This window comes from Lissotriton vulgaris, chromosome 4_1 (genome assembly GCF_964263255.1).
Source record: "Lissotriton vulgaris chromosome 4_1, aLisVul1.2, whole genome shotgun sequence".
Taxonomy (NCBI): domain Eukaryota; kingdom Metazoa; phylum Chordata; class Amphibia; order Caudata; family Salamandridae; genus Lissotriton; species Lissotriton vulgaris.
In genome coordinates this window covers 2,051,742,395-2,051,766,534 of record NC_141691.1, presented here as the reverse complement: position 1 = coordinate 2,051,766,534, position 24,140 = coordinate 2,051,742,395, and the positions used below count along the sequence as shown (strand labels likewise).

General features: G+C 46.9%; 1 protein-coding gene across 1 annotated transcript in view; it reads left to right on the top strand.

Moving 5' to 3' along the window:
* LOC147724943 (uncharacterized) overlaps positions 1-24,140 on the top strand; it is a 322,726-nt gene that overhangs the window by 206,537 nt on the left and 92,049 nt on the right. The window contains exon 3 of the mRNA XM_086966443.1: positions 12,049-12,056. Coding sequence (XP_086822569.1) covers positions 12,049-12,056 — 8 coding nt within the window. The remainder of the gene's footprint in view (positions 1-12,048; positions 12,057-24,140) is intronic.

The following is a 24,140-nucleotide window of genomic DNA, read 5'->3' as shown; positions in this document are numbered from 1 at the left end:
GGTCAGATAACGGAAGTGAGTTTGTGGGGAGTGTGATGAAGAGTGTGTGTAAAGGCCTTGGAATTAATCAGAAATTCCACAGCGCCAATCATCCCCAGTCAGCTGGTTTGGTTGAGGGGTATAACGGCACCCTTAAACTAAAGCTAGCAAAGATTCAGGCTACGACTGGTCTCTCGTGGCCTGACGCTTTACCCTTAGCATTACTGTCAACTAGGGCGACTGTACACTCCCGAGTAGGGCTTAGTCCCTATGAAATAGTGTTCGGTCGTCCTGCGAATGTTTGGGGGGTTCCTAGACCAGGTGCGTTCTGTGATCTTGAGTATCCAATGTTGATCGATTATCTTCATGACTTGACTGCTAAACTGAGATTAATTCACCAACAGGTTTACGAAGCACTGCCGACGCAGACGGAGGGTCCAGGCCACCAGCTCCAGCCCGGAGATTGGGTGGTGACGCAGAACTTTTCGCGCAAGAACAATTTGGATCCGAGGTTCACTGGACCCTACCAGGTTCTCCTCGCCACGAGGACTGCTGTTCGTCTTGAGGGACAGAAGAACTGGGTGCACGCCACCCACACGAAGAAAGTCCCTATCCCTTTGCCGGCAGACCCGTGGGTGAGGAGAGGCATTGCATCAACTGAAACCGAAGGATTGCCGGCGTTTGTACCTTTTAGCGACGCACAACCTGTCGGAGAATCCTCAGTGCAGCAGAAAGACACCGTTGAACATTTGTCATCAAAAGACTCAAGACCAGAACACTCAACTGATCAGCAGGACGTTGTCTCTTCAAAGGATCCTTTGTTCGACGAACAGACACGTCCTGGGAAAACCCGATACTTTTTGCGATCTAGCACTAAAGACTAATAAAAGATCCTGCTTTGATTAATTGACAACTGCATTATCCCGCTTTCCGTGATCAGTTTGAACATTCGTATTATTGTGATTATTCTTGTATATATATATATATATATTGAGTTTTGTTCCTTATACTCTTTGCTTCCACAGCTGAGAAACATTGATTATAAATAAAGGCCGTAGGGCCGCGCGCGTACTTCTTTCTGGTTAGTAGGTCTTGACGCTAGGTTAAAGACCGTCGGTTCCTGGGAACTCCTGGGAATTGACTACTGCTACACAGAATGAAGTGCGTCAAGAAACGTTGCGGACGGTCATAGGGGATGGCGTTTTCAAAGCTGATGGACTTGGAAGAAGCTCAGGCGCAAAGGTTCAAGTTGCAACAACTTAGTCGTACCAAATGTTTTATGTTCCAAATATTTGTATTGTTTTTGACTATTTCTGCATTATTGGCGGGTGGGGTGTATTATACGATGTCTTACTCCTTACCTTCTGCTATACCTACTCCTACCCCTGATCCTAAACTTACCTCCACTGTTTCTCCTCATTCCTTTCACATCTTACCCGAACACGAGCAGGCTAGACGTGCAGAATTCCGCAACAATTCCTTTATTCAGCTCCTTCACCAGCATCAGTTAGTGGTTAACACTACTAATTGTTGGGTGTGTGGGTTGATGCCACATACTACGGATAAGGGAATTCCATATCTGGTGTTACCGTATAGTTCCCAAGGGTCTGCTCGAGCATTTCAAACAATGTTTCGAAGCGCACTAGGCTTCCACCCCATTCGAGAACCACGTTCCCCCTACGCTGGTCCTACCTCGTATCAAAAACCTTTGTCTATAGCAATAGAGGACTTAGATAGCGATATCTATGATCCCTCGCTTATTCCAGAAGAAGAGGTACAAGCCTATAGGGTCCTGAGTAGAGGCGAGTATAGTGTGTTCACTAGTGAAAAACAGCTCAAAAGCTCGCCTCCGATATGGGTCGTACCCCACATTGGTAATTTTTGTCTCATAGGTCGTGGCCGAAGATCGAAAGCCCGACTTGGAGAGAGTGCTTGCACTGAAAATTACATTCTGCCGATGGTCTCGTCCCCTGTGTTTCTGGCTGCCAAGGGTACATACTTTATCTGTCATGATCGTGCGTATGCATGGTTGCCCTCTGACTTCATGGGCTCATGTTTTATCGCAAATTTGTTGCCTCCGACGTTTACTGTAGATGCAGATTATCACAAGACTAGAGTTGTGAGAGGCGTAATTAGCGAAGAGGACACTGCCGGTCAAGAGGCAGGAGACTTTTTCAAGGGTTTCCTCCCGTTTTGGGGACCTATGGTTAATAGTAGGAACCTGAGACAGTTGACTCGAGTGGTAGAATCGACAGCTAACATTACTGCCAGTGCCCTTGGTAATATCACCACAGAACTTCAGGCGGATAGACTTATGACGTTACAAAACCGTATGGTTTTAGACGTGATCTTAGCAGATCGAGGTGGGGTATGTAAGGTGATCCATTCGAGCTGCTGTATTTTCATTCCTGATAACGCTCCGACCGTTTATCAAGCCATCTCGAAGTTGCATAAGATCTCCGAATCCATACACGTGGATGTAGGGGATTGGACGCTACTTGGGTGGTTTTGGGGCCTGATGTCGACTTGGGGTTGGAAGATTCTGATGATCGTCGGAGTTGTCGTGGCGTTCCTGTTCACGTGTTGCCTTTGTGTGCAGTGCGGTCCTGCCTTATGTGGCCTCTGTGCCACAACGTGTATGAGACAGCCGCCTGTTACCAATGGAACTCGGTTGGACAGAGCTATGCTACAGCAACATCTAGATGGTCTGATGAATATCGAGTATGATTCCGACTAGTGCTTGCCTACATGAGGGCAAAAGGAGCGTCTGAGGTTCCGTGACAATTGTAAGTGGTGTTCTCGACTCGCACGAATATGGTCGAGTCTGGTATCTATGAACCGCAAATGACGAGTTTAGTGGGTGTACGCAGTTTCGCTGTGCTAACCTAAACCGTTTGTCTATTACGTGGGTATTTCTATCTGTACCCACGGGTTCCATCTTAGATACGGCATCCATTTTGTCTCTTGCCCTCAAGTAGCCAGCGAACGGACGTTGTCCGCTTCGCGACCCTGGGACTCCCAAGATATTTGCAGAAGACACATGTCTCTTGTAAGTGTCTTTATGACGAGGGGGATGATACTGTAAGGCAGATGGCGCCGCTCGAGGCCCATCTCGAGCGGCCGGTTTATTGTCTCAGCCGTGCATCTCATTAGGCACGTCCCTTTGATGCCTGTATCTCGTGTTTCCCGATACCTCCCCTTTTTACACCCTTTCTGAATTTCCCACTGTCTCCATCTTCCTCTGCACCTGTCCTTGTTCCTATCACGATCTGTTTTACTGCTGATTGGAATGTACTAATGATGGGAAGATGGGTTTTTACAGTTGGGAACCGCCAAATGTTTCCGCACTTATATTCCGGACCTTATGTGAATCAAAGTGACCAAAACGACCCCTCTGGGGGATAATTGTGGGAACCGGGTTGTAAACTTTTGTCTGCTATGCAAACCTATGGGAAAATCGTGTATAAAAGGAGCGATCCACAGAAGCAATTTGAAGCAGTCACTCTGAACTACACTTGTTGTACTTCCGTGATTTCTGTGTTTCCCTGCAGCAAATAAACCTTGAATCTTTGACGCCGAAGGAAGTGTCCCGTGTCTCTGTGATTCGTACGCCGGAGCAGGTTACCCACGAAGGTTTCAGGTGTTGTGCCCTGGCACCGCTGGGTTCTAAAATAACTCAGTCCTTCAGTGGACACGGGTATGGGTAGGCTGGCTTGTTTGTAGGGTGGGGTTTTTTTTTTTTGTTTTGACTGTGGGCTTATTGCACCTTTTTCCCCCTCTCCTAGGAGATTTGATCTTCATGATCCCGAGAATTGGTATAGCACCTGCGATCTGACTGTCTTACCTTTGCACACCGAACCAAGACCAGGAGTGTCAGCACCAGTTCTGACTATACTGTCTTTTTGATATCAGTCGTCAGCTGTTTTTACAATCTGATTTTGTTTTGTTCTTTATTTCCTATGAGAGCGCCGCCAGGCCCCCGGGATGCTGGCGTTACGGCTGTGTACAATACCTCTGCTCAGGGATCTGGGTGCTAACAATTATTGCCGCCGGCCTCCGGGTTGTAGGCGATGAGTGCTGTGTGCAAACTTCGAAGGTGTAATAAAGTACAAATTTAACAAAAAAAAAAATATAAGAAACTAGAGTAGCTTTGGTGTGCACTCTGGCCTGGTCAGGGAACATCAAAGATTCCATCTGCAGACTTACCACTGCAGTAGGAATTTCAGGTGTACTAGAGGTGCCTTTTTGGTTTAGCTATGGTCTCCAGTTTGGTGCCCATTGGTCTTACAATGATAGTACCAAGCCTTCTCGGGATTCCAGTTTTTACCTTGGTACCATCCGTTGTACTGTGGGGTGTCTGTGGACCTACCCTCCTTAACAGGTTGTTGGGGCCTATAGAGGACTCTTTTTTATCTTTTGACTATTCACCATCTGTCCCTTGGGGGAGGTCTTAGCAGCCCTTTTCTTTTGGTCACCACCACCATGAGTGGGTAACCTAATCTTGGCCCAGTGGTCAGCCTTCTTTCCCAATTCTTGGGGAGAGGTTGGACCTAGGTCTACCAAGTGCTGATGCAATTTTCCAGAAACACAGTTACTCAACAGAGGCTCTTTCACTATAAGATTATAAGGCCCATCATAGTCTTGCAACGTGTTACCTTTTAACCAGCCACCTAGTGTTTTGACTTAGACGTCAACATAATCTACCCAGGTCTGACCCAAGGTTTTGCAAGTTTCCCTGAACCGGATTCTGTACTCCTCAGTGGTGAGTCCAATGCCCTCAAATAAATTATCTTTCATGAGGACTCATCATCTGCCTCATTCAGTGTGAGGAGTACCATTTCATTGGGACTTAGAGGGGATGCTAAATGTATTGAAAAATGAGGGCACACTTGTACAGGGAAAGCGATCTGACTCTGGGGGCCTGGATAGCAGGAACACAGTGCACTTCTGTCAAAATTGAATCACATACTAGGCAAAAAGTGGGGGTGACCATGTCAGCAAGCATTGGCAAATGCATTAGGTTTCACCTATGTGATTAATATTAAGCAGTTTTGTTATAAGTTTGGTGAGCAGTTGTGCAATACAAGTTACTGAAACTCTGTTAAAGTGTTATGCCTTTTTTAATGATAAAAGGCAAATTATTGTGCTGGACACACTGTCTGGAATGATAGGGCAGGGCATGCAGGGGTCAAGTAATTAAGAGAAGCTAAATCATCTCCACGCTATGCCTCAGGTCTAAACACTGTCTGCTCCTAGGTGACTTTAACATACACATGGACAGTGTGGATGACCCTGACAGCATAAAGCTAAAAGACATCACCTCATCCTTAGGGCTCATCCCGTACCTTCGGTCCCCCACCCACTGAAAGGGTCACACGTTGGACCAAATATTTTCTACTGTCCCTATGGTCCTGGCCTCTCTCGCTCCTGTCCTGTGGTCCGACCACTTTTTAGCGGACTTGAGATCCCCCTTAATGAGAAGGGCGCTTACAGTGGACAGTGGCATGAGGCGCACTCCTCTAGAGCATTCCATCGGGTTTCCCCAGCTATTCTGACACAGGCCTTAGACACCTACCCATGCCTGCTGACGGGTACTTTGGAAACGGACCTAGAGTTCTTGCAGCTCTGGCTGACCCAATGGCTAGCCGACTTAGCCCCTCCTCGGCCCCCTTGGGCACCTTCAGTGAAAGCATCCGCCCCTTGGTTTTCGCTGCCGCTTGCCGAAAAGCAACAGCAATGTAAAAAAGCCGAAAGGGAGTGGCGCAAGCACTATGATGCTAGCTCTAAGGAAACTTATAGGGCAGTGGTTAGAGATTATCAACACAACATCACAGCTGGCAAAATGTCCTATCTGGCCAGAAGGATTGAAGATGCTTCCAGCTCCTGTAAGGAAATTTTCAGGATAGTCAAGGACTTTATTTCCCCTCCTTGGTGTACTCCCAGATCCACGCATTCGGAGTCATGGATCTCCGAACTTGCTGTCTTTTTTGCCAGCAAAATTCGGACTATCCAAGCCTCCCTTAGAACTGCAGGCACGTCTACTACTCTGAATTTGCAGTCCCCCTGCCCCTGCCCGATCTCCGCTGGCCCTGCCCTCTGGAACGTCCCATCTCTGACCATACAGGCCTCGTTGGATCTCCTTTCCAAACTGAAATCTGGTTCCCCGTTTGACCCGTGTCCTGCTAAATTCCTTGCACAAATGGTCCCTACTCTCAACCATCTTATTAACCCGATACTTAACCTTTCTCTTAGTATGGGTGAGGTCCCCCAGCCGTGGAAACAGGCTCTAATCTTGCCACTTCTAAAAAAAAAAAAAAACCTGGACCCTAAATCCCATGCCAACTATAGACCCATCTCCCTCCTGCCTGCGCTTGCGAAAGTGGTTGAGAAACATGTCCATACCACCCTGACCCACTTTCTTGAGACGAACGACATACTCCATCAGTCGCAGTCCGGTTTCCGCTCCAATCTGAGCACGGAAACAGCTTTGCTTGAGGTCACCGAGGCTGTCAAGGAAACCTTGAGCGGTCCTGAGCATACGAGAATAAGGGAGAGCACAGATAATGTATATAGACCACAGTGGACTTCTATATAGTTCAGAGTTCCTTGGCCAGCCGGACAAGGAATATTTAATGATTTGATAGATTATTTAATCTAAAAATGCAACACATAACCCGAAACAATGGGGTTATAGTAGGGAACAGTCCTGTGCCATACAAAGGGGGAAGTGAGAAAATAAAAGTAAGTGAAAGGAAATATCAGGCAAACAGAGTGAGCTTGCAGGTCACTGATATTAATTTACATTGACAGTGTATCCTGGAGTTACTCATACAAACAATAATGTAGTGGAGTTACATGTATGAATTACTCTAAAAGGAGTCGACGTTTCGATCCCAAGCTCAGTTATAACGGGATCATCTTCAGGACAAGAGATTAATTTTGCCTGAACAAAGTTTTTAACAACACCAAGTTGGTAACATGAAGTAGAGTTTTCTTCAAGTGGAATGGTCCGGTTGGTGTCAACAACACGTGTCGCTCTTTAGTGAGGAATCGTTTCTTTTTGGCGAGGATGGTTGGTAATTCTATATACGCGCCGGGATTGGTATTCAGTCAAGGCGTCTATGTTGGTCGTCTGAGTTGCGTGGGGTTTGTATCTAATACATCAGGGTCGAAGCATAGCATGCACTCAGCCGGGGTCTCTTATGCGAGTGTATTGCGTCACTTAAAGGTATGCGTCCTCGGGGGAAGGGATGGGTAGTATAGTAAAGGTTCCAGGAGTCCAGGATGTGTACTCGGACCGCTCAGGAGGCTGTAGTTTCAATATGTAACGGAGGATTTCGTTCGTGCACTTCAGGATTTTGTTCTGCCTGGTAGGCGAGCAGATATATGGCAGGCCTTAGACACCTACCCATGCCTGCTGACGGGTACTTTGGAAACGTCTATGTGATACCCATGGTCCCGAGCCACTTAATGGGTTCCCCTTGTCCCTCTTTAATGTCAAGGAAACCTTGGACTGAGGAGGAAAAGCCATGTTGGTTATGCTTGATCTCTCTGCGGCTTTCGACACCGTCCCCCATGACCGTCTCCTTTCAAGACTCTGGGAGATTGGCCTGAGGGGGACGGTGTTCCGGTGGTTTAGGTCGTTTCTCTCAAATCGCCAGCAAACGGTCTGGGCCCCCCCCCTTTCTCTGCCGCAATGCCGCCTTTGGAGGTCGGAGTTCCGCAGGGCTCAATTTTGAGCCCTTCGCTCTTTAACATCTATATGACCCCTCTGGCTGCACTGGCGGAGAATTTTGGGGCACCGATCGTGTCGTACGCGGATGATACCAAACTTCTGTTCACATGCGACAAGGGCTCCGATTTGGATGGGGCGTCCATCCGGGGTTGCCTTGGGGCAGTGTTTGACTGGTTTGGTCGGAACAGCCTCAAGTGCAACTCCGACCAGTCCGAAGTGCTCTTCTTGGGCTGGCCTGCGGACCCCAGGTGGAAGGAATGGTGGCCCACTGCCATGTTCCCTCCTGCCAGCAATTCGGGGGCTGCTAAAAATCTGGGTATTCAGATTGATAACAGCCTCTCCTTCAAATCCCAGGTGGCTGGTCTGGCCGGCAAATGTTTTGCGATCTTGAAAATGCTAAGGAAGTTCCTGCCGCTCTTATCTCTAGAGCATAGAAAGGTCATGGTACAGGCCCTGATAGGCTCTCGCTGGGACTATTTCAACGTCCTGTACCTAGGCCTTCTGGACTTCCTTCTTGCGCGTCTCCAGGTTGTTCAAAACTCAGCGGCCCGGGCCATCTTTGGCCTCACTAGGAGAGCCAGGGCCAGCGACCTTCTCAGGACTCTTCACTGGCTGCCTATTAGGAAGCGTATCACTTTTAAGGCCTTGACCATTGCCTTCAAAGCCCTTCATGGTACATGTGCCTTTTATTTCCGGAAACGGATTAGTTTCTGTCTGCCTTCTAGATCTTTGCGATCCTCTTCCCAGGCCATGGCGGTCACCCTGGTAATCCAACGTGCGCGCTGCGGGGGCGTTCTTTTAAACATCTCGCCCCTCGGCTGTGGAATGCTCTTCCTCTGTCACTCAGATCCAACACCAACCTGCTGGCATTCAGGAAGGATCTGAAGACCCTGCTTTTCACCCAGTAATTCATCCCATTCTGCTTTCAGCACTCTCTCCCGTTTTGCCTTCCACTCTGGGTCCGTGACGATCTTAAGCGCCGGGGCACTCTTCGGAGTAGCTGCGCACCATAAGAGTACCTTATTAACATAACATATATAACATAACAGTGTATAACTTAGACACTCTGTGCCCCCTCTTTTGAGTAAAATATATTCTGATGTGGGGCAAAATGTTATGTTAAATGGTCTTGTTTAGTGCTTGAATGCCACAGGAATCTTGGCGCCAGCTAAGAAACTGCAAAAAAAAGGATCCTGGAGAAGTTTTTAGCAGGTCATTAAGAATCAGGGTTTTAATGAATTCCTGAATGCCAATAGAATTGGCATAGATTTCATATGAAGGGAAAGATTGTTCCAAGCTTTTGTGACTCCCACCACATAGCCTCTACCGCCCCAAGAGGCGTGCTTATACCTAGGTACTAATACCAATTTAGCAGAGGTAGAACACAGTTATCTATGAGGTGAGTGCTAAGAAAAGCTGTTCTTCAGGATCATGCCAGGCCTTGTAACCAGTGCAGTGAGCATTAAAGAGCACCCTCTGCCTCTAAGGAAGCCAATGAAGCTTTTTAATGGACCCAGAAACCGAGTGATATTTAGGGATTTTTTAAAAAGGGTACCGGCCCCAACATTCTGCAAAGTCTGTGTTTTATTTAACACATTCTGATTGGTATCACTGTTTCTTTGCTGCTGTGTGTGGAGGGTACCTTCCTGTTGCCCAAACGCTCTGCTGTCCCAGCGCAGGAAGAAGTAACGCTTCTTGATGATTTTTCTCCACCAGTCCACCCTCACCGCTACAACACCCTTGGAAGGACTTCAAGCCCCAGGATGCAGCGCTCCATCCACCCGCGGCTGCTAAAGAGGGGAAGGCATCTTCAACTGTGCATAAAGCGATGCCTCAACACCCTGGCGCGGATCATCGTTTCTTTGCTGCTGTGTGTGGGGGGCACTGTCCTGTTGCCCAAATGGTGGGACCGCTGTCCCAGAGCAGGAAGAAGTATCGCTGCTTGCCGGTTTTTCTACACCCGCCCACCCTCACCATTACAACACCCTCGGTAGGATTTCAAGCCCTAGGGTGCAACGCTCCATCCACCCGCGGCCGCTAGAGACGGGGAGGCGTCTCCAACCGCGCATAAAGCGCCGCCTCAACTCCTGCGGCGCGGGTCACTGTTTATTTGCTACTGTGTGTGGGGGGCACCTTCCTGTTGCCCAAATGCTCTGGTGGGACCTCTGTCCCAGAGCAGGAAGAAGTATCGCTGCTTGCCTGTTTTTCTCCACCCGCCCACCCTCACTGCTACAGCAACCTGGGGAAGACTTCAGGCTCCGGTGTGCAACGCTCCATCCACCCGCGACTGCTAGACAGGGGGCGACGTCTCCAACCGTGCATAAATCGCTGCTTCAACCGCCACAGCGCAGGACACTTGCAGACGCGCCCGGGCCAAGAACGATCCCGTCCTTGCCCGTCATCGCCGGGAGGAGGCAGGGCAGGGCCACCCCCTTTAATCTTGATCGGCCATTAAACTTTGCAGGTAAGACTCTGTCAGTCTATTCACCAGCTACACTATCCGCTCGCTGCTGAACTTTGTGCAACTCTTTGAATAAATATGGTCATATTGGAGTGCCTCCTACCTACTGGAAGGATAGAGTACTGTTAACTACTTCCCTATTCTTGTGGACTGGCCAGCTCCTAAGCCCCGTTGTGATAATTCCACCCTGATGGTTGTATGCCCAGTTTGGTACTCGACTAACATACCTGTGGAAGGGATCTGAGAGGTGGGGAAGAGTTGCTAGCCCGACTTGTATGGGTATAGGCTGCAGCCCTCCTCCTACTTCATTCGATACGTACACTCTCTGTATGCTCTATGACTTGTTAAATATATACATTCCAAGTGCCTGCTTTGAGGTTTGTGTTGGGCGGTTATACTGCGGGTTTGCTAAGGATCTAAAATGGGGAAATGCACCTGCACTGTCAAACAGCCCCGTCCCCAACCAACCCTTCCTCTCTATTGCCCCCCACCTCACTTGATAGAATGCTCCAGAGGGCCATAGGTGCGGTAACAACAGAAATAGAACTTACCGAAAGGTGCCTATTATCAACGCCAGATCTCTTTCTCCCATTGCTAGATCCATCCTCCCCTAAAGCCCCCACCCCTCACCTTACACTTGGAGCTCCTGAGTCCTCTTTATCACAATGACTGGAAGTCGCTCCAAAAACTGTAACCCGGAAGGGAGGGGCTGCTCCTAGTACATGCAAAAATAGGAAGCGTAAGCAAGTGAGCGCGGGCACCAAAAAGTAAGAAAGCCGCAGGTGGGCTGTTACCAATCGCGGAGGTTGTGGGTATTCACAAAGTTTGTGGAGATTGTATTGGCCCCACTCTAATAGATCTGGTCTATCCAGCCTGAGTACAGAACCTGGCAGGAGATCTACAAATTCTCGATAGTTCAGAGGACCTTAGGCAGCCCAATGACCATAATAACTCGAGAGATGTAACCCACCGGATGCCCACATATAGATTAGCAGCACAGCAGGCACAAGTTCATTCTCCCCACACAGCACTAACAAATGTTAATTGTGTGAAAAGGAATGACAATACATCACACCCTATGCTGAGTACAAATAACCGCAATACTAGTTTATTAGGGCAAACACTGAGTAGAGAAGGGCCAGCGGGTAAGATAATTCGGTGGGTAGGACAGAATCATTGATTCAACCCACCATAAACTTACCCCCAGCCTCATCCCCCTATGTGATTGTAGTGACTTAATTCTCCCTAGTGCATCCTCTTCTTAGTTGCTCAGCCAGAATGAATGTGATATCTGCATGGAATGTTGGAATGCCTGATGACAGTGTGGTTAGAATGTGAGTGTGCTTGTTGGTATGTGAGGAATGACAGTTGAAGAGTGTAGGCGGAGCAACAACCATATAGCTCCTGGTGGGACTTCTACAATATCTTATTTATGATTCCCTTTGGACCTTAATTGAACTTAACCTGACTTATAACTTATGTCCACGGAAGCATCTGATAAACCTCTACATGAAAATACCTCCTGGCTACCTCTGGTCATCCTTGGAATTACTTATAACAGTGATCATCTTGACAGGGGTACCTGAACTCAGGAACGGCCAGAGGGAGTCTCAACTGGACTTCCAGAACAAAAGCCTGTTTTGGTTGTTAAGGCACAGGCAGTTCCCCTATGACAGGGCAGGGAAAGTCTTAATGGTCAGTAGAGTTGGTTGGGTGGGGAAAAACCAAAAGACAACACAAGGAGATGGTGTGGTCATTAATTTAAAAAATCCACAGACCGTGTGTAGGCTATTAAGCCAGAGTTGCAGTCCCGCTGAGCCCCATACCGAGGGTAGGGCCCTCCCACTGGAAAACGTCTACCTCTTCTGTCCAGACAGTACCGTCCTCACCCCAGACCCTGGTAGGTGGCCACTGGAACACCAGAATACAGACTTTAGGTATCCCTTTCTCAGATTTTCACCTTATAACATACCTATAACAAATAGATTCGGGGTTCTAGAAGAAGTGGACTGACTAACAGTGACCTCGGAAATAGATGGGGGAACGAGAACTTTGTGGTACCGTGGAGCACTAGAGGGGCTTAGTTGTGACCCACCAAGCCAATCCACGATCCCTGTGGTTGGGGCAAACAAAATGGATCTGGACATATTAACACAACAGGTAATGAGCAGTGTGTGGGACTATGGGAAAAGCTCCCGGGACCAGCAGCCTTGATAGTTCTTGACCCCACAAATACCACTGACATGAGGGTAGAACTACCCATTAGCTCACTTGGTACTCCCCCCGGCCTTATTAGGGGACATCCAAACCTTTGGCACTCATGCTCCCAAAGTTTTTATTAACAAACACAATATAGGGAGCAAGCTGAGGGTCGTATCCTTGAATGTTGCTGGCCTCAAAAGCAAATTGTCTTGCTCAGATTGGGGGCTTTTTGTGGACCAATTTGACATCTGCATGTTTCAGGAAACATGGGCACGGGAAGACCATGCAAGGGTGGGGTTCGCGTCATTCAGTATACCAGCTATCTCGAGGGGCAGGAGCAGACCGTCCGCGGGTCTATGTATATGGATTGGTTCACACCTGGGTTGCAAAGTTAACCAGCTGAATTCTCTGTTCAACGATATCCTATGTATAGCTCTTAGTTGTTTCACCAAGCTGAATCTGGATCTTGTTATCCCAGTTTTTTGATCTACTGGATCTCTATATTTCTACTCTGCCCCGACCATTCTGTTGATCATGGGGGGAGATTTTAATTGTTAATTTGAGCCCCTTCCTGATATCACTGATACAATTTCTAGTGAGGAGGATGCGTGTTGGCAAATTTCTGATCCACAAATCCCACCTATCAAGGCCTGGTCCTTGCTGACACTCCATATTAATACGATTACATTGAACTATTCCCTGAGAGCGTGTAACAGTCGTACAGCTTAGGCAACACCGGGTAACACAACATTTAAAATAATAGGCAAGCCTCTCTTCTGGACTACATTCTAGTGGAGACTAGGATGTGGCACAGGGTCTCCAATTTCGCTGTTCATCAGCGGCATGATAACGATCATAATGCCTTGTCCATGGAATTGAAGATGCTGGACCTTGGAACTGCCCCAGTCAGCAGTACCCACACCCCCCTGACAATAATTTATTACTCCTCAATAATAGGAGAAGAATAAAATGGGGGGGCAATTCAACAGTCACTAGAAAAGCTGAGCGAATTATACTCAGCAGTTGTTCCAGTCTCACTAGAAATGGGTTAAGTGGCCGCAGAGAGGGCCAACTCAGTATCCATCAATAAAGTAGCAGATTTGCTTGCGGGATTGGTTTCTCAATTGGCTGACATATTCTTCCCAAATACACAGTCCTCATGCATGCCAGCGCAAGAGATGTCAATACGCATGCAGGTGCAGCAGCTGTGCAAAGGCCCAGTACCCAATGGAGCATGCCGGCATGGTGTTAGCATAGGTGTATAGAGTCGTTATCTTTTGGCCCAGCTCAGCCTGTGAGAAATCATGGTTCCACTGGTGCTGGGAGGCGGAAGGGGGCCGGGCCCTTCCCACTTTACGTAAGGGTTATAACGTGCCACTTAGCATGTTGTACAGTAGCGCGCTTCGAGTCTTGCTGTCAGCTCAATACCCTGTCATTCTGATCAATTACCTTAATCTCCCAATAAAAACAACAACAACAAAAAATGAAAGTGTCCCTGTGTAATGCAAGTGGTGCGCTTGTAAAGCAGTCCAACAGTGTCATGTAATGCACGATTCAAACTTACACATTCTAATTTTATGCACCGTACTTATATGACACCGGTCTCCTTGAGGGAGGACACCTGCCCCAGATGCGGAGTGGAGAGGGCTGGGTTCCTACACTTGGCCTGGTTGTGCGCCTCGGTGCGTAGTTTTTGGTCAGTGGTGGTGGGACGTATAGCCACTGCTACCGGCCTTGCGATAAACTTAACACCGCTCCACTGTTTGCTGGCGCTGGTTCCCCGGCCTAGGAAAAAGAAAATCCCTTATGAACTACTGCAACTCATGTTGGTCCTGGTGCGGCGGAGAGTAGCCATTACCTGGATGGGGCGGAGGACCCCGGAGATCTCTGCATGGCTGAGGGATGTCCGAGAGTGGTTTCTGGCAGAGGAGACCTATTGTAAAGATCAACACTCAGGAAGCTGGTAAAAACGGGTTTATTAGCCCAACAGGGAGGCAAGTCGTCCACATCAGAGATCAACAAACAACTGACACAGATCATGAATTCCAGAGTGACATGGCTAGTGACATGGCTGCATTCTCTCTTGAGAATGCACATATTTAAAGACATAGATACAACACATCTCCCTTATAATAATAATGAAAAACAAAACAAAGAAAATGAAAAAACAAAGAACAGAAAAACCAGGAAAAGAAGAAATCATGCGATACAGTAATCCTGGAGATACAAAGGTGCTCTCCTGACTCTAGGGTTCATTCCACGAGGCGAAACACACGCATCCTGAGAAGATGACGGGCAACCAACACAATCACGAGGAGTTGAACCAACAGGAGCAGCAGCAGGTTCCATAACAGCATTATCCCCCTCCACACACCTTGATAAACGTGACATGCTCCACACATCACCCCCCTCAAGCATAACTACGTTCTTCATGACTTTTGCAATTCGCCTTGGCCCAAAGAACTTTGACACACCCTTGGGAGACCAAGGACCTTTTTTGACAAAGACTAAATCGCCCACTTTCCAAAAAGGAACTTTCACACCCTTCAAAGCATCATATCTGCGCTTGTAACCATCCTGGTAATCACTTAATCTGGGATTGTTGAGAACTACACCTCTATCCTTAGTAGACAACCACAAAGGGTTGAGCTTTGAACCAGCCACACGTCCCCTAAGTTTCACAAAAGGAGAAATGCCTGTCACACTGTTTGGGGTGTTCCTGTGCGCCCAGAGTTTTTCCCTGAGGATAGGTTTCAGGGGAAGTCCTCTCTCCAAAGCAGTTTGAGCACACGCTCTAATCAGCCTATTCATACTCTCCACCAAACCATTCGCCTGTGGAGCATAGAGAGCAGTCCTATGATGGGTGATAGAGAGGTCTTTGAGGAAAACAAACATTTCCTGGGAGGTGAATTGGACACCATTATCGGAAACCAAAGTCTCCGGAATCCCTTCACAGGTAAAGGCATCTTTAAGAAATTCAATGATATTTCTACTCAAAACAGTTCCCATGCAGGCAGCAGACAACCACTTTGAAGTGTAATCTACAAGGACAACAACAAATCTTTCGGAAGGTCCCAAATTCAAGAATGGTCCAACTACATCAATGGCAACCTTGGACCAAGGTCGTTCAGGAATGGCAATGGGAGAAAGCGGAGCGGTGCTCACCTTCCTTGATTTATCATTACTGGCACAAATGTGGCAGTCTTTAACGACAGCTTCAACTTCATGGTCCAACTCGGGCCACCAATAAGATTCTCTCACCCTTGCTTTGGTGAGACTACGACCTAAATGTCCCTCATGGGCAAGGTTGATTATCTTCTCTCTCATACCACAGGGAGGAATTAGCCTGTTACCCCTAAATAATTCACCCTGCACTATGTTCAACTCATCCCTAACGTTCCAAAAACCTCTGGCAGAATCAGGAACTTCTCTCAAGGCAGGCCAACCATTGACCGTGGCCTCCAAGATAAAATCTCTAGCAGGATCATCAGGAAAACACCCTTTCCATTCCGCTTCATTCAAAGCAGATTCGCTCACCCATGAAACAGTGGGAACATCCGGGTCATACGTGACCAACTTATCAATAGGCAATCTAGAAAGAAAATCAGCGGGAACGTTCTTGGGACCAGGTAAATATTCAACACAAAAATTATATTCCATGAGACCCTCAACCCATCTTTTAATTCTGGGGGTGGTACACTCAACATTCCTACACGAGAACAACTGCACTAGGGGTTTGTGGTCAGATCTTACTACAAAAGGTAGGCCCCACAGGTAGAATCTGAAGTGTTTGATGGCCCAAAAGCAGGCCAAAGCCTCGCGCTCAATGACCGAGTAGCGCTCCTCCGCACCCTTCAAGGAACGGGACGCAAAACCAATAACTTTCTCCGAACCATCCACGAGCTGGGCTAAAACAGCCCCCAAACCACGTAAGCTGGCATCAGTGGACAGAATGGTCTTTTTGCGCACATCAAAATGCCCTAAGGTAGGCATCTTAGCAATCACTGACTTGACTGTGTCAAAGGCATTCGAACAATCTTGGTTCCAATCAAAAACGGCACCCTTCTTAAGGAGAAGTCTAATGGGTTGCATAACGCTGGCAAAATTGGGAATAAACTTGGAGTAATACTCCGATAATCCATTAAAAGACTTAACCTGATCTTTATTAGAAGGAGGTTGAGCTTGGAGAATGGCCTCAGCAAGATCAAGCTTAGGACTGATGCCTTCCCCAGATATGTTGTGTCCCAAATAGGATACAGACCTAACCCTGAATTTGCATTTCTCTTGTTTAAGAGTCAGACCTGCATCTCTAAGCCTAGACAAAACAGTAAAAAGAGTAACATCATGTCTATTTGCGTCAACACCATGGACTAAAATGTCATCCTGGAAAAAGAGTACACAATCAATATCGGAAAGGACATTTTTCATGATTCTCTGAAAACAAGCAGCAGCGCTGGCTAACCCAAAAGGCATCCTAATGAACCTAAATGCACCGATGGGAGTGACAAAAGAAGTCAGGTGTCTTGACTCTTCATGTAGGAGAACCTGGTGGTAGGCAGCTGATAGATCCATAACGCTAAACAAAGTGGCACCACCTAACTTAGTCAAAATCTCATTGATATTGGGCAAGGGCTGCCTGTCCACCCAAATAGAACTGTTCAAACTCCTGAGGTCCACACACATCCTAATTTTGGTACCCTTGTCCTTAGGTGCCAAAACAATCGGCGCAAGCCATTCTGAGGACTCTATCTCCTCAACAACACCAAGTTTCAATAACCTCTCAATCTCGACTTGCAATGGTTGTAACATGAGGTTGGGCACCTTCCTGACCTTATGCACCACAGGCTTGGCACTACTTTTCAAGATTATCCTGTGTTTGAAACCTTTGAGTAACCCCAGATCTTCAGTAAAAACTTCAGGGAATTTCCCAAGAACATCTGAAAAATCACCCCCTTCAGATACTAGCATAACCTGCTCGGGTGCATTGGGATTCAAGGTGATCCCTAGATTCCGTTGGTGACGCCAACCAAGGAGGTTATCTCCCCTCTTGGCAATATAAACCTTGCCAACAGTTACCCTGCCTTTGAAAGAAATGGTTTGGATGGAATATCCCAGTACCTCAATTTTCTGTTTGGCATACCCCACAGGATTGATATCAGAGACTGTAAGTTTAATTTTATCCCCATCAAAATTTGCAAACCAAAACTTATCACTGATGAGGGTGAACAGTGAACCAGAGTCAGCTAACACGGGAACCACTTTGTTTGCAATTAGGATGTCACAAGAGGGCATAACTACTATGTCATCATCCACTTGATTCACACCATTGATAACATCATCAGTAATGCAATGAATCGAATCTTGGTAATAAGCTTCATCCTCATCAATACAATTGACCTTGTTGCTTTTACACATTCTTGCGTAATGACCCTTCCTCCCACAATTTCTACAAACAGTACTTTTAGCAAAACAATTCGGATAATTCGGACCATGCTTCTCACTACCACATCTGGGACACTTAAATTTGTTGTCCTTATTTGAATTATTACTGCTAAAGTTCTGTTTGGGTTTTTCAGATTTAGCAAAGGTTTTCTCTTGCTTGGGAGAAATTTTGCCAACAACAGCAACATTACACTCAGCTTGGAGAGTTTTTCGGTGCTCAAGACCAACACTGGAAACCGGATCATTCTGAGAGGGGCCCTTCCTAATCTCCTTGACCCAAGTAGAGGTATGTTCAACACTCTCGACAATCAGTATAGCCTCTTTTAAATTGGGATTCTTGGACAACAGTTTCTCTTGGATTTTGAGATCATTTGTGCAACGAACCAGTTGATCACGAATGAGGGAATCCGTTAAAAGTTCAAATTCGCAGGTCTGCGCAAGGGATTTGAGTGCTGCAACGTAATTTCCAACTCTCTCACTCTTAGCTTGAACACGCATGAAAAATTTGTGTCTTTCCATAACAACGTTAATGCGTGCACCAAAATGATTTTTAAGGAGAAGAACACTCATTTCAAAAACATCAGAAGGTTCACCAGCACCCCTGCCAATCGGTATCGGATCCAAACTGTCATAAATGTTTCTTCCCTCAATTCCAAGGTTGTTAAGTAAAACAGCCTGTTTCCTGACAGCAGAAAACTTCTCTCCGCCAATTGCAAGAAGGTAAGAATCAAAAATAGGTTTCCATTTCTTCCAAGGTAAAATGGGTTCGCCCTGTTCACTTAAAAACTGGGGAGGTTGGTTCATACCACTTGCAGAAGACGACATGCTGAAAGAAAAGCAACTAAACAAGCTAAAATAACAAGTTAACTAAATAAGCTAACACAACAATTTAAAATAACAACCTAAAATAAGGAGTTAAAATAACAAAAGGATGCACAACTTCTTAGTGCGCTGTCCCGCTTGACAAAAACTTCCTTGCTCACTGCATACTGTGTACTGCAGTAACTATAGAAACTGGTGATCTACTGCTTCAGACAGTTCAAAAAAAATGATAAGCTGAAATTGTAAGGCTTCAGTCAGATGAGCACTTAAAAAGTACAACCAAAATCAGTCTTGAGAGTAAAGAGTTTCAGTCCAACTGTATCAAACAAAATGTGACTTGCCTCAGATAAAAATGTAATTGGGAAAGAAATACCGTGCTCAGGAGAAAATCTTCAGCGCGTTTAAGCAAATGGCCGAGGAATACACAAGACGCGCTGGCAAATGCTCGGTTGCTAGGTGATAGGACTGCGCGTAAGGAAACAGGAACGCGTTTGTTTGTTTGTCACCTAGCAACGCGAAACGTGTGACGTAAAGTTTGAAGAACGCCAGGCACGTTGCGTGTGACGTTACGCCAGTCAAGATTGCGCAGGAGAACGCGCCGAGACAATGGCAAGACACTCCAGGCAGGCACGCTCCAGTTGCGAAGCTCGCGAAGATCGCGTTCCAAGCAGGCACGCTCCAACAGCTCGAGCAAGATTTGAAAAATGCCGAGCAACGGAGGTAGGGATACTTCGTAACTTCGATAATAAATCCAATTTAGACAAAATAATAAAATTGTACCTTCTGCTTGGTGCTGGCGTCGGCAAAGAAATACACAATGTTCACTCACGGAGAGCACACGGTAGAGCAGGAAAACGATAGTTTACTTTCCCCAAAAAAAAAACGAAAGTCGAATTTAGAAGAAAATCTTCGTATTCAAGGCGTTGGGTTCATTTTCACCTGCTGGGCTCATCGTCGCCAGTATTGTAAAGATCAACACTCAGGAAGCTGGTAAAAACGGGTTTATTAGCCCAACAGGGAGGCAAGTCGTCCACATCAGAGATCAACAAACAACTGACACAGATCATGAATTCCAGAGTGACATGGCTAGTGACATGGCTGCATTCTCTCTTGAGAATGCACATATTTAAAGACATAGATACAACAAGACCCATATGCAATGTACGCGTAGGGATGGGAGACTACAGGAAGACCTGTTGGCATGGAGAGCAATGTGTGCCGCTGGGCTGTCCCTGAGTGATTCTGAGGGGACTAGTGCTGAACTGTTTACGCTAGAGGGGTCCGGAACTGACGGGGAGGGAGGGGGGAACGGGGATGAGTAGATCTGGGTTGTCGATTGCGCGTGGCCGCAGCCTCACGTTAACTGCTGTTATATTCTGATTGTGATGTATGGTTCTTTTATGTAACCCTAATGTCTGATTTTTGTCTAATGATATTGTTTCTCTACTGTGCCTTAATGAGGTCGTCGTCCTGTATGCAACAGTTCTTATGTGATGCCGAAATTGGGGGGGAATGTTGTTTTCTCTTTATTGCATAACAAAAAATAAAGGTTTATTAAAAAAGCAGTCCAACATTAGTGACAAATGCTTGGCAAAGCCAAGAGGTCCTGCCTTTGCAAGAGCTATTGTCTTTGGCAATGTGTTTAAGCCATTTTGTAGACAGCCTGGCTGCTGTTTAGCTTGGCTAAGCATCAGTGGTGTGGCGTAGAGGAGAATGGCATAGAGTACAGTGTCGTAGAGTGGGGTACTGTGGAGTCGTTTCTCTGACTCTTTCTGAGTGTAGAACCTGCAGCTCACGCACTATCTCTGAGAGTGAGCTGTAGACAGTAAAATGCTTTGAAAAAAAGGCCCACATCCCTGGTCTGTTCCAGCGCAGACTTTAATGATATTGCCCCAGACCCTAAGAACACCAACTGAACAAACAAACACCAATAAAAGATGTAATGCTTCCTTTTCCTTTTCTTGTGTCACCACTAAGTACTTTGAAGTCCCCATGAAGTGCCTCAAGGCAACATGTGTTTGAAGGACTGGAAAAGTAAATTCTCTTCATAGAGAAGTAATTAATGTGTGGATTTTGACAGTCCCTTCCTCAGTTCACCCTATCCTGGACTATTCTCAAAGAGAAGAAAGATGTTACTGGAATACTGGAATCCACATTGAAAGTACAAGCAAAGGTATACATGTGCACTTGGGAACAGTACTTAAAAAACAAGATGATTCCACAGTGCTTCATATTATTATAAAAGAGCAACATCCAAGCAATCGTCAGAAGGCAGGGTCCCCATCCTAAAATTAGTAGCTGTACCTGCAGTGTATATCAGGAAGTCTTCTAAATCTAATTGATGCATTGGGACAAAAAAACATACTTGTCTAAATGTAAGTTTTCACTTGAATACTATTTGTTTTGCTCCATAATCCCAGCAAACGATCTGTAACATGTAATACTTTGAGGGTATCGTCACTTTCAACATGACCTTGTCAGTGATTAACGATTCTCAAAAACATGCAACAATCACAGACACATTTTGAATTGTTTTGGACTCATCATAGGTATGTTGTAACTAGCATGCTTTATGATTAACAGAGTACTAATGGTAAATGACTTCAATCATATTAGGGTGAGAAAAATCATGGAACAACTTTAACTGTGTGGCGTACAAAGATAATAAGCATTACCTTTCAGAGTTCCCCCACCTCAATCTTGTTCAGATCTCTACCGAAAAATTACACCCGGAACTTAAGAAAGAAATGTTTGTTCTCATGGTAGTGTGCGGTCTAGTGTTCACGCTACGCGGTGACGTAGCGTGAACGCGGCAGCCATCTTAGGGCCGCGCGTGAGATCGCGATTTTCGGGCGTGGAGCGGAGACAGGAGCAGCTCGCCCGGCGCTCTCTGTGATAGAGCGATATTAATTTAATAAAAGAGCGTGGTAACCCCATAAGGTGTCCTGTCCTCCTTCCAACACATCCACAATCATTACAGTGGCGACGAGGATGGGATGTAGGAAAAGAGGAACGAGCCACAGAGAAGCAAGGAAGGAAAGGAACAGCAGCCACAGACAACCAAGCCCCACGTGTGAGGGCAGCCAAGACATCACAGAGAGCGTGACAGAGGCATTGGAGCACACCAGCAAGGGTGACGACCCACGAGCCCAGGTATAGCGCAGCACCCATCTGATACATAGAGGGAGCACTAGTGGGGGAGCAAGGAAAGGGCGCAGTCAGGAAGAAGACAGAGCCCATCATCAACCAGACACCAAATAACGCACAGAGGGTGTAGCAGTGACAAGAAGCAACCCCCAGTGAAGCAGAGGCCCTGGCGGCACCACGGAGCAGTGGTGCAGAGGACACAGAGAGTCCCCAGTCACATCCGGAGCAGGGAGAGGAGAGCAGTGCACCGGGCAGCCCCAAGAATCTTAAAACCGCACCAGAAAAGCGCGCGACCATGTGCCCACAAGCGTCATCGGCGACAGCACCAATACCGTTCCTACCCAAATCAGGGGAGCTCCTCATGAAGTGGGATGATTGGAGAGAATACATCCTCAATTATATCGAGGTCTTGGAAGATGAAAATGAAGAGGCGTTCACAAAGGAAAGGAAAAGGAGGATATTACTGCATAATTTAGGCCCAGAGGGAATAAGAGTGTTCAGGAACCTGGTACCCAAGCCCCGACGAGATACAGAAGATGACGTATTCGCAAACGCCATAAATGACCTGAATGAGCACTACCGACCAGCAGTATGTGTATCAATAGATCGCTACAACTTTCAGCAGCGCAAACAAGAAGTGGGAGAATCCATAGACGAGTATGTGGCGGCGTTGAAAAAGCTTGCGGCGACGTGTAAATTTGGCGCGCTCCACAACGAGTTCATCAAGGATCAAATCGTGATGCAGACGACAAACAAAACAGTGCAAAACAAGCTATGGGCAAACGGCGATGCCACGCTGAAGGAGGTGATCGCAATAGTAAAAAAGGCCGAACTAGCGAAAAGATGTGCAGACGCTGCTAAGAGACAAACTGCGGTAAGGACAATGGTGAAAAAGTCGACGACGAAGGACCCAAAGGGTGGAACAAGAACTCAGGGATATCAAACAGAGGACCCAACAAAAGGCCGGGAAAACCGGGATCACAAGGGAAACAAACCAGAAGTGGTAAGAACCCATGCTACCGATGTGGCAGCCCCACCCATGAAGCACATGACAAGAGATGCCCGGCGTTCCGATTTAAGTGCATTTTTTGCGGAATAATGGGACATTATGAAAAAGTCTGCAGGCGGAAAGCAGGCCGCAACATGGTGAAGTATGTGGACCAAGATCAGGAAGAGACCGAGGAAAGGGGACAGGAGGAAGAAGACCTGGTACTATGTATAGAGGATCAAGTACTGGGAGTAGACATCCGGAGATCGAGCAAGCCGTTGCTCGATATGCTGATAGGTGGAGTGTCGATCAGCATTGTGGCGGATTCAGGATCACCATATACGATAGTGCAGAGATTGGTGTTGAATGAGAAGTTCAAGCCTCACGTGGGACCAAGGTTGGAGCCACCGGACATAAAGCCAGTCTCGTACACAGGTGATCGCATCCCGATGGTGGGATACCGGCGGTTAAAATTTGAATTCAGAGGTAGGATTGCGGAATGCAAGCTATATGTGGCTGAAAAGGGCCCCTTGGTCCTAGGCTGGATGGATCAAGGAGACCTGGGCATAAAGCTGGGCCCGGGTGGATCCATGCAAGTGTTGTTGACGGCGCCGGAACAATGGCCGAACCTAGAGAAACTGAAGAGGGACTTCCCTAAAGTATTTGGCGGGAAAGTCGGAAAGCTTGAAAAATTCCCGCACAGGATAATCCTCAAGGATGACGCTACTCCAGTCTCACACAAAGTAAGGAATGTCCCTATCGCCGTGAGGGAAGCAGTGCAACAGGAACTGCGGCGGCTGGATTAGAATGGAATAATAGAACCCATAACCAGTGCGGAATGGCTGGCGCCCCTAGTGGTAGTAATGAAGCCCAGTGGCAAGGTGAGGTTGTGCGTGGACCTGCGCAAATTGAACAAAAGCATTGTGGTGGAGAAGTCTCCCTTACGGCCCATTGATGAGATGCTGGCAAAAACTAAGGGGATCAAGTGGTACTCCACCATTGACTTAACATCGGCATACCACCAAATAGCACTGCACCCCGAGAGCAAGAAGTTGACGTCGTTTATAACACCCTTCGGCTGTTACCAGTTCTGCAGAATGCCATTTGGCCTTGCCTCAGCAGCTGCTGTTTTCCAAAAACTCATGCACCGTCTCTTTAAAGACATAGAAGGAGTCCAGTACTTCCAGGACGACATCCTGGTGATAGGTAAAGATCAAGAGGATAATCAAAAGTAATGGGAGATGGCGGCACTCGTAGTATAAAATGTTCATCAAGATAATGGAGTAAACAGATTGTAAGTATTTTAGGGTGCCAGGAAATAGTCCCTTCCGGCCGGTAAGGACTGAAGCTTGAACAAAAACGAA